This window comes from Rattus norvegicus, chromosome 10 (genome assembly GCF_021556685.1).
Source record: "Rattus norvegicus strain SHRSP/BbbUtx chromosome 10, alternate assembly SHRSP_T2T, whole genome shotgun sequence".
Taxonomy (NCBI): Eukaryota; Metazoa; Chordata; class Mammalia; order Rodentia; family Muridae; genus Rattus; species Rattus norvegicus.
The window spans coordinates 65,614,735-65,626,173 of NC_141543.1; the positions used below are offsets into that span (position 1 = coordinate 65,614,735).

At 44.1% G+C, this 11,439-nt stretch overlaps 1 protein-coding gene across 4 annotated transcripts in view; it reads left to right on the top strand.

The window, feature by feature from the left end:
* The window catches only part of Mettl16 (methyltransferase 16, RNA N6-adenosine), a 46,309-nt gene extending 35,163 nt beyond the window's left edge, over window positions 1–11,146 (top strand). For 3 of the 4 annotated variants that reach the window (XM_087572944.1, XM_087572942.1, XM_087572943.1), the window contains 2 exons: window positions 9,289–9,462; window positions 9,602–11,143. In XM_087572944.1, coding sequence (XP_087429070.1) covers window positions 9,289–9,462; window positions 9,602–10,201 — 774 coding nt within the window. In that variant the 3' untranslated portion in view covers window positions 10,202–11,143. 4 annotated transcript variants of the gene reach the window in all.
* The last annotated feature ends 293 nt before the right edge of the window (window positions 11,147–11,439 follow it).

An 11,439-nucleotide genomic window follows, 5' to 3' on the forward strand; every position in this document is an offset into this window, starting at 1 on the left:
AGGCAAGCGCTTTACCACTGAGCTAAATCCCCAGCCCCTGGAGTTCAGATCTTAATCCCCACATTTGACAGCTCACAACTCCAGAAACTATAGCTCCAGGGCCTCCAGTACCTTCCTGGTCCCCATGTGTACCTCATGAGTGTGTGCATGTGCACAGATGAACACGTGTGTATGCTCACTTGTGTATTCGAGCACGCAAACACAAAAGCCACTCTTTTTTTTTTTTTTCTTTTTTGGTTCTTTTTTTCGGAGCTGGGGACCGAACCCAAAAGCCACTCTTTTTTAAGATTTATTTATTTTCTGTATGTGAGTACACTATCTGCATGAACACCTGCAGGCCAGAAGAGGGCATCAGATTCCATTATAGATGGTCGTGAGTCACCACGTGGTTGCTGGGGATTGATCAGCCAGTGCTCTTAACTGTTTAGCCATCTCTCCACCCCAAACCCCCCCCCCCTTTTAAAGAAGATTTATTTCTGTTCTTTGTACTATTGTATCTACCAGGAAAAGATTTCTGAAGCTAGAAATAATAATTATTATTATACAGCAATAATGTCAGCACTCGGAACATTAAGAGTTTTAGGCCAGCCTCGAGGATGTAGTAAAATGCTTTCATGCTCGTGCTCCTCACCCTCACCCCCCTCACCACACCACACCACACCTACCACACCACACCACACATATACCACACCACACCACACATATACCACACCACACATATACCACACCACACATATACCACACCACACCATATACCACACCACACATATACCACACCACACATATACCACACCACACACATACCACACCACACATATACCACACCACACACCTACCACACCACACATATACCACACCACACATATACCACACCACATCTACCACACCACACCACACCACACCACACCCATGTGTCTGTTCTTATGTATCCCAGAAAGAGTGTTCTGCTGCTTGTTGCCTGGAGACACACATTCTAACCTATGTTCAGCTACTCAGCTCTTCTTATGGTGTGTATGGAGGCTAGTATGGGCTCCTGTAGGTCTCTATCCCCGTCTGTATAGCAGGCTTGTTTTGGGAGTGCCTTTTCCAAGGATTTGGCCATTCTTGCCTCCAGGGGTATCCAAAATGTTGTTGTCTTTGAGTTCCTGTTACTAAGGACAAAGAGGTAGGTAGAAGGGTGGGAGCACCAAGTGACCATTTGCAGATACTTCAGTGTGTCTGAGAACATGAAGTCAGACTTGAAGCCAAGCCAATTCTTCCTTCACGAGTAGTTGGACTGCAGGATTGGAACTGCTCCTATAGAAGGTCCTTTGTGTGGAGGCCTAGATTTGCATCTGGATTGTACAACAGGTTGCCTAAAGGTTAGTGTTTGATTTGATTACTAAGTAAAAAGATGCCTCTGCTTTCCATAGCTCCATCCCCCTCCAAATATTATCTTCTTGTTTTCTAGACTACTAGGACCTACATAGCAGGTGGTTCAAATCATTAGCAGTGCCCTAAACTGTCCCTGTACAGACACAAACAGCTGTGGGAAATTGAAGCAGCACCTGCTTCCCAGAGTGTCCGCTTAACCTGCTGCCCACGTTTTTGACACAGCTGGAAGGAACTGAAAATGGGCTCTGACAGTCCTTACAGTAGCTCAGGGACATTTTCCTTTGCCCTCTTTGATAGAGGGAGTCATCACAGATACTAGTATTAAAGGGCAAGTATCTTGTGCAAAATCAGCAAGTACACATGCATCCACCCATCCACCCATCCACCTATCCACTTACTTAGCAAAGGAAACTCTGAGCAGCCTTTCTCCTTTTCAGGACATCTTGTAGCCCTGCATAGTTTCCAGCCATCAAAGAATGTCACTCAATGGAGGCCTGAGATTCCTTCCATGCCACGCAGTATTTCTCCCTCTGCACCACTGCCATCGTCCATCCCTAAGCTGCTAATAACGCATTCCCCAGTGTTCCATTAGATGCACTTACACTGCTGGGTGCCTGTGTCGGCAGTTTCTGATTTCTAGTAACCCAGCAACAGTTTCTTAGCACTGGCGATCTTGATCAGCGATGGCTTTTCCCGAGGGTAGATCCAGGTTACTTGGGAGATTTTGATTTGACTTTCCTTGTGGTTCCCTTCCTTGTACTTAGTCTTTCCCTCAGTCACTGCTTCTGTGGAAAGCTCATGTGACGTTCCTTTCTTGATCCTGTTAGGGATGGAGCAGGAGGAGAATGCTCTTTCAATCCAGGAGAGGAAGGCATGGAATAGAACTGGTTAAGCATAAACATTGACCTACTCCCCATTCCCACCCTGCTGTTTAGCATGGTGTGCAAGTTCCTATGGTAACTTGTGATTTCACTTATCTTAGGCCTACTGACTTGTTTCTGTTGGTGCTGAATGCTAAAAATTCTAATTCAAGTGATTCAAGTGCTTCCACTAAGCCCACTGCTATTGTCTGGACTCAATTTAGCAACAAAAAGACAGTGCTAGTGTTGGTAGAATTTTTGTACCACCATTTCTGACTGATGAGGACCGGGGGAAGCAGTGAAGGCTGTTCTCCATAGGATGGCTGACAAGTCCCTTTTAGAGCCCCTTTCCCCAGGTCTCTAATTCTGCAAGGTGGGACATTCGCTCTATTTTGCCTTCAGGAAGTTTGATGTTGTGAAGGGTACGGGAGAGGGTGACACATAGTTGTAGTAAATTGTGTACTGTTGATGTGAGCGTTGCCCAGGAATTATAAAGTGTTCACAGGGCTGGGGAGAGGACTCAGTGCTTACAAGTGCTTATTGTTCTCTCATAGGACGGCCTATGTGACAAACACCTGTATGTGTCATTGTTGGGAATCCCCTACCTTATTTTAGTCTCCATGGGTACAAGGCATGCATGTAGAAGCACATGCATACATGCAAGCTAAATGTAGGCAAAAAATAAAAATATTTAGAGGTGGTCATTTCCCTGAACCTGGGCTTCCCCATGTAGCTTATTAACAAGAGGCTTTTGTTGAGTAGATGGGAGAGTTCAAAATAAAAATTTCTGGGATTTGAGTATTTCCTGGCTATACTCTATGGATTTTGTTATAAGATTTATTTTTATTTTTAATTATGTGTGTTGGGTGTTGGGTGAACGTAGGGGAATGTGCTCACAAAAGCCAGAGCCGGAGACACTCAGGAGCAGGAGTCACAGGGAGACACTCAGGAGCAGGAGTCACAGGGAGACACTCAGGAGCAGGAGTCACAGGGAGACACTCAGGAGCAGGAGTCACAGGGAGACACTCAGGAGCAGGAGTCACAGGGAGACACTCAGGAGCAGGAGTCACAGGGAGACACTCAGGAGCAGGAGTCACAGGGAGACACTCGGAGCAGGAGTCACAGGGAGACACTCAGGAGCAGGAGTCACAGGGAGACACTCAGGAGCAGGAGTGACAGGGAGACACTCGGAGCAGGAGTCACAGGGAGACACTCAGGAGCAGGAGTCACAGGCAGCTGGAGCCTCCTAAGGGGAGGGTTGAACTCCTCACGAAGGGGACTTTCCTCCTTTCCTTTTAACTCCTGAGCTATCTCTCCAGCCCTAGTTTTGTTTTTGTTTGTTTTAAAGTTGAGACAGTTTCACTATGTAGCCTTGGCTTTCTATGTTAACCAGACTGACCTTGCCTCCTGAGTGCTGGGATTGAAGGCGTACACCATGTTCTGTTTAGATTTTCTTTATTAGAAAATTTTTATTTATTGAGATTGGAGAGATGTCTCAGCAGTTAAAACCACTACGGTTTTTCCCGACACATGGGTTTGACTCCTAGCTTCCACATGAGGTTGCTCACAACTGTCTTTTTAACTCTGGTTTCTAATGATCTGACACACTCTGGCCTCCAAGACACCTGCGTCCATGTGGTAACACTTAAACTCACATAGACATACGTACAAATACATCTTTAGTATTTGTGTGTGTGTGTGTGCGTGCGTGCGTGCATGCGTGCGCACGCGCTCACGTGCGCTCCCGTGCATATATATGTATATGGGGTCAGAGGAAAACTTGCTGGAGCTGGTCCTCTTCTACTAACTTGAATCCCCCTTTCCCACCAGAGTCAGGCTTGTGAAGAGGCATCTTTATTTGCTGAGTCAACTTGACAGGCCCCTTCATAGATTTTCTTTTCTTTTTTAAAGGATTATGGTTCTTGTGATCTCACAGGTGACACCACTGAGAACACATCCTTTCTCTTTTTTAAAAAATATTATTTATTTAATGTATATGAGTACACTGTAGTTGTCTTCAGATTCACCAGAAGAGGGCACCAGATCCATCTTTTGATATAAATGGTTTTGAGCTATCATGTGGTTGCTGGGAATTAAACTCAGGACCTCTGAAAGAGCAGCTACTGCTCTTAACTGCTGAGCCATCTCTCCAGTCTCTCCCCCACTTTTTAAATAATTTATTTAATTTTATTTTATGTGCATTGGTCTGAGAGTGTCAGATCTCTTGGAACTGGAGTAGTCAGTTGCCATGTGGGTGCTGGGAATTGAATCTGGCTCTTCTGGAAGGGCAGCCAGTGCTCCTAACTGCGAGCCATCTTGTCAGCCCTTACTTCATGGATTTTCAGACAGATATTCAAGGGATTCTAAGCACGTGTCTCAAGGTTGACAGCTGGAAGTTGGAGATAAACATCAATTTTGTATTTTAGGCTTCATTCTTTGTGTTTTTTTGTTTTGTTTTGGTTTTTATCATATTTTAACTGGATTTTGTTGCTGGAATACTGTTGCTAAGAAATAGTCTGGGCAGTGGTTGTATGCTTTAGTGCTTATATGTGAGGGCTGAGTTTTTTGGTTTTTGTTTGGTTTTTATTTGTCTGTTAATTTAAGGGTAGCAGTCTCATTGTTCTAGTTATGGCTGGCCTAGAACCTGCTATGTACATCAGGTGTGGTGTTTCTCCTGACTCTCCTTGGTTCTGAGATTACAGGCATGTGCCTCCATACTAATCTTTAAACTAGTTTGTAAACTGGAACTGTATGCGTCAGGCTCCGCAGTAGGCTGTGAACAGGTTAGGGAACTGAGCTCTGTGCAGAATCAAAGTCTGATCCTTGCTGTGACATAACAAAGAAATCAGAACCTTTTCAGTTCCTTGTGAGTTTTGTGGCAAAGCAAAAGAAACCTGAAACAATGTGTATAAAGATTGTATGTGCACAAGTACAGAGACGAATGATAGGGATAAGAGCCTTTCAGAAAGAGAAGATTAAGACTGATCTGGTAATCAGAAATTACTTTAGAGAGGAAGATTCACCCATGTTTTTCTTTGGTAGTTTGTCCTAAGGAAGAATTGGTTGAATGTTTAAAGGAATAGCTTAAGACATACATTGAGGCACTGCCCTGTGCGTATGACATCAGCTGGTTTTGGAAGGTTTGAAGTGCTGCTTACTAAGTCTCTTGCCTTCTCCTGAGCCTCCTGTGCCACATCCTTGCTGTGCAGTCTTTAGTCAAGAGTCTTGTTTAGGAATCATCCCGTTGGCTTCTCCTCTGGGAGGATAATAGTCAATAGTCAGAGCTCCTGAGCTGGGCGTGGAGCTCAGTGGTAGAATGCTTTCCTAGCATGCACATCCCACCCTCACAGCACAGTAATACTAATAGAATAGGAGTAGTAGTAATTATTATTATTCCTGTAGATATGAAATTCAGGATATAGATACAGAATTTATAGAATAGATATAGAAGAATTTGTATTTGTGAAGCAGTTTGGCCCCATCCAGCCTTTTTGTATGATCTCATTCCTAAGATTCTCTTCCTCATAGTAGTAGTTGGATCTGTTGTGTCTTTTTTATTTTTTTTAATTAACATATATTCCGTGACTCCTTAATTGATCGACACTGTCTAATATGATAGTCAGAGGAATTGAGAATTTGAGATCAGCCTCAGCTATGTGAAATCCTGCTTCAGAAACTACAACAACAAGATCATTTCAGGGAAAATAACTTTTTTTTATTAGTGTCTTTAATAAGGTGTAAAATTGTCCTAGTGCCATAGACCTATTGGGTTGAGTAACTTATCAGTTTCTTTTTTTAAGATTTATTTAATGTATACGAGTACACTTAGCTGTCTTCAGACACACCATGAGAGGGCATTGGATCCCATTACAGATGGTTGTGAGCCACCATGTGGATGCAAGGAATTGAACTCAGGACCTCTGGAAGAGCAGCCAGTGCTCTGAACCACTGAGCCATCTCTCCAGCTTGATTTTTGCATTTCTTATTGCTCTGTTTACTGGGTATTTTTAATTACTAACAAGACAGAGTGGGGTTTTGAATTATTACTGAGTGCCGTAGTTAAGTTAGTCTTTTATCATTTGGAAACTTCATTTGAAAAGTTCTATAATATGAATTATATCTCTTGAATGACTTTGTTTTGTTTTTTTGAGACAAGGGTTCTCTGTTTAGACCATGTTGGCCTCAAATTTGAGATCATCTTGCTTTGCCTTTCAGTGCTGGGATTCAAGGCTTATATAGCAGGACTGACCTGTTTATTGTTGTTCTTGTTTTTTCAAAGATAGGGTATTTTTATGTAGCCCTGACTGTCCTATAATTCACTCTAAAGACTAGGCTAGCCATGAACTCAAAGATCTGTCTTCCTCTGCCTCCCAAGTGCTGGGACTAAAGGAGTTTGCCACCACATCTGGGCAGAACTTAATCTCTTTTAATTTCTAAAAATGATGGAGTTCACTGTTAACTTTCAAAGAATAACAGAGCAGAGCAGCTCCCCCATAGCAGAGGAGAAATGACAGGATCTTCACTGGAGATTACTCAGCACAAAAGATGACTGTCAGAAAAGATGGTGTGTGACTGTCCTTTTTGCCATTCTTGTAGTGTACGGGGTAGGCTGTTAGGACAGCCCTGTCCTGCAGTGGCTGTGGATGTTGTGCAGAGCAGTGTAAAGTCCCACTTTTGTCCCTCGTCATTCTGTGTGCCATTGTCTTTCTTCTCCCAGCTTAATAGCAGCCTCATGTCAGGGTCCCTGTGTGTTTGGCTCTCAGTCTTCTGTAGGAACCCTGTCTGTTCTCATGGGTAACAGTGGTACTGTCTTCGTGCTGCTCTGAGGTACTGTCTTCGTGCTACTCTGAGGTACTGTCTTCGTGCTACTCTGAACTCCCTCATCTTGTCTGAAACCTAAAGGAATGAGGATCTACTGATTCTGAGGGTAGTTTCTCCTACACACGTACAACCATTGTGCTGCTTTTGTTTTCATCTTGAGACAGGATTCAGGGTATATAGCTCTGGCAAGCCTCAAACTTGTGATTTTTGTCTCATCCTCCTGAGGCTTTGATTCCGGGTGCATTTGGTATTTTTCTGATTTGTTGTTTTTGTTACTGCCTCTCCCATCTCTACTTCATCCCCCTCAAGCCTCCCCTTGCACATGTGCACATACACACACATACCTGTGCTGCCCCCCCAGGTGTGTTGTGTGTGTGTGTGTGTGTGTGTGTGTGTGTGTGTGTGTGTGTGTGGTTTTTGGAGACAGGGCTTTTTCTGTGTATCCCTGGCAGTCGTGAAACTCGCTCAGTAGACCAAACTGACCTTGAACTCAGAAATCCCCTGCCCTTGCCTCTGCAGTGCTGGACTTAAAGGCATGTGCCACTACCACCCAGCTTATCTGAAATCTTATTGGTTAATTCTAGTGTGGAGAAATAACAGGACTGGGGATATAGTTCAGTAATAGAGCACTCATATGCAAGGCCCTGGGTTTGATCCATAGCTTTTGTCTGTCCCCAGTTGCCAGAAAAGAAATTAGAAGGTTGTTTCTTAGAAAAATGTTTCTGACATCACTTTACATGTTTCCTTGCATAGAAGCCACTGGCTGTTTTCTAAGTGTCTTCAGTGTGAGGTCACTGGTTAATGTGACAAACCTTTACTTGCGTGTGTGTGCACGGGCCTTGTGGGTGTTGCCAGGGAAAACTGGAGCTAGGGCAGCACAGTTCTTGGGGTACTTGTTCACAGGAAACGGTCTTCCACTTGCTTCTCTCTTTGAACTTTTCTTTAGTATTGTCTCCTGGTCACTCTGTATGTGTCTTAATTTTTAAATGTTTTTACTTTTATTGATTAGCACAAATCTGTATAAAAGTGTATCTGGTGGGGTTGGGGATTTAGCTCAGTGGTAGAGCGATTGCCTAGCAAGTGCAAGGCCCTGGGTTCTGTCCCCAGCTCCGAAAAAAAGAAAAGGGAAAAAAAAAAGTGTATCTGGCAACCACTCCCAGTCTTTACTCAGGAAGACAGGCAGTTGGATCTCTCTGAGTTCTAGGCCAGCCAAAGCAACACAGTAAAACAGCACTGTCCCTTCCCCCAAAGGAAAGGGACATGTGTGTATTCTTAGCTAAATATAACTGAAGAGTTCTGTAGAGAGTTTAACTTTAAAGAAATAATGTAATTGCTGTCGTGTTACTTTTGATGCTTTAAGTAGCACTTGGGTCCCTCCAGTGGGTGGGTTGCAGTCTGCTTAAGCCCTAGGTAGAAAGTTAGAAGGTGATCTGGATGCCCACGGCCCTGGCTTCCTTTTTTTTTTTTTTTTTTTTTTTTGTGTGTGTGTGTGTGTGTGGTTCTTTTTTTCGGAGCTGGGGACCGAACCCAGGGCCTTTCGCTTCCTAGGCAAGCGCTCTACCACTGAGCTAAATCCCCAGCCCCGGCCCTGGCTTTCAAATGTAGTGTTCTCATTGGTGCCGGTATCCTCCATCCCCAGTTCACAGGCCCAACTTCTTCCACCCATGTGATTCTCAGTGGCCCGGCCATTCCTGGCTGGTGGTTTTTGTTTTTTTTTTTTTTTTTTTTTTTTTTTTTTTTTTTTTTTTTTTGATTTTTTGTTTTGTTTTTTTTAATAATGACCCTTGGGATCAGATGTACATCTTAAGGCTTTCGTGCTAAACACTTTACAAACTGTGCTGTCACTCCTGCCCCTGTGCAGTTGATTATGGGCATGCTTGGGCGCCATAGATGGAAAGGTGGTTTAGTGTAGAGAATGTCTGTACTGGTAGCTGGAGTCTAGCAAGGTGATAGGTTTTGAAGAATTTGGATTTGGAGTTTGAATCCCAACCTGCCATTACAAAGTATGAGTCTGAGCTATAATGACATAGCTTGTCGTAGTTTTCTTTTGTAAGGTGAAGGAAGTGGAAAGCTTTCTTCCAGAGCTGGCTCCAGCACTGGAAATGACATGCACAAAAGCCTTCATATTTCGGGTCCTGTGGTTGGGAGCAGAAACCCTGAAAAGGTCCCTGCTTGTGTCCACTGTAGTGTACTTTCTTTAAAGTTGGGATAACTTTCTTCTTTTTTCTTTCAGTCACCTCCAAGTAAACGAAGAAAATTGGAAAAGCCAAGGAAACCCATTACTTTTGTAGTGTTGGGGTCTGTGATGAAAGAGTTATCCCTCAAAGCCTCATCTTTGGGCTCCGAGACAGTGGAAGGCATAGTGGTTGTAACAACATGGATAGAAAAAATCCTCACTGATCTGAAGGTGTGTGGCCAGTGCACTGACGAAACTTTACCTACATGACCTTTACAGGGTTTTGTTTGTATGTTTGTTTTTTATTGAAGGAGTTTGATAAATAGTGACAGGTGATTTCCTATAAAATTCTGTTTTTCCTTCCTCATAGGTGCAACATAAGCGGATTCCCTGTGGAAGAGAAGAAGTTAGCCTTTTCCTGACAGCCATAGAAAACTCGTGGATTCATTTAAGGCGGAAGAGAAGAGAGCGAGTGAGGCAGCTGCGGGAGGTGCCTCGGGCTCCTGAGGATGTCATCTTAGCCTTGGAAGAGAGAAAGTCCACTCCCAAAGAGCTGAGTAGTGGCCAAGACATGACCCATTGCCTCCAAGAGAGTGCCTTGTGTGGACTTGATGTGCCGGAAGGCGAGTCTGCTGCTGTTGGTGGCCATTGCTTCAGCCAGAAGTTACTGTGCCAGGAGGAAACACCGGAAGCTATGGAGGATGAAAGGGATGAGGAAAGGGGAGGGATGGAGGCCATGGAAAGTTGTAAAGGCTCCAGCAATGGAGCCCAGGACGGAGAGGCTTCTGAGAAGGGGGATCACCTGGATGGAGCAGCTGGACATTACCTGTTTAAGTGTTTGATGAACATTAAGAAGGAGGCAGACGATGCTGTTGTTGAAATGCACTGGGTTGAGGGCCAGAATAGGGATTTGATGAACCAGCTTTGCACCTACATACGGAACCAAATTTTGAGGCTTGTTGCTAGTTAATTCTTAGTTTCTTCGACAGTTAGAAAAGTGTCTGTCTGGGGCTAGGGATATGGTGCAATGGCCTTATGTGCTTAGTATCCAGAAGTTACCCTGTGTTGAGTCCCTTACATCTAACATCAATACAAGGAAAAAAAAATCTATAAAATAGCTTGCTTTGGAGGTAGAACCTATTGGGAAGTCAGAAGACTTTCACCCCGTCCTTTAGTGACCCCACGTGGAGTCATCTTACAAAGCACACGTTTAGTTGGATGTGCTCTGTGACACTTGTAATCCCACTACTTGGAGGCTGAGGCAGGAAGACTGCTATGGGTGTAAGGTCAGTCTACGCTACAGAGAAAGCCACCTGTCTAAATAAAAAGAAAAGAGGAAAACAAATGAATCCATTTTTAATCACTCCACTCTTAAAAGTTATCTGGAGTTATATAAATAGCACAGGAGGAATTACGATTATTGCAACAGTAGATAAACCTAGCAGGTCATCTCAGCCAAAGGCCAGAGGGGCTCAGGTGGCATCTGGTGTGGGTCAGTGCTGCCTAGAACATGTCTGTCACTGAGGGTTGCTTGGTGAAGAGGGTAGCCGTGTTCTCCAGTGAAAGCAACACAGCAGAGCAGAGGCCCAGGAATGCTCATTGTTGCCTTTAAGACACCTGCTTTCTCAAGGAACCTGGCTAGCCTGGTAATAGGTGGTCAGTGTGTCAGGGAGGGCATCTTAGACCAAGCCCGGGGAACACACAGGAAGCTGCACGTTCACCGCTCACTGCTCTTCTGACACTGCCTATTGCAGAAGCAGAATTGAGTGAGCAAAACTCTGAGATGTAGCTGCGGCACAGCACAGTGCGCCCGTCAGCCCACCGGCAGCATCGTTTTGTAACAGTTGTACTGCTTTTTTTAAATGTGAAATGGAATGTTTTGTTTTTTAATATAAGACTTAAGAATTGAAAATTATTGACCCTGTTTGAATCCTGGAATTGGGGAAATACTTTCATGGATTTAAGTTGGGTAAGTGGTTGATGTGACAAATGAGAAACTAAGGTCCTAAGTATACTCGGTGGGATGTTGCAGGGTGTGTGTGTGTGTGTGTGTGTCTGTGTGTGTGTCAGTGGAAGAGCATTCACCTGTAGTTCTGTCGTCAGTGCAAGAGAAAACAGGTATTGGTGTAGTGTGGACTGGAGTCTTCTATGCTGATAGTTGATTTGTTGACCAAATCCTGTCTTTTTTGGTGGCTGCCTGGACACTAG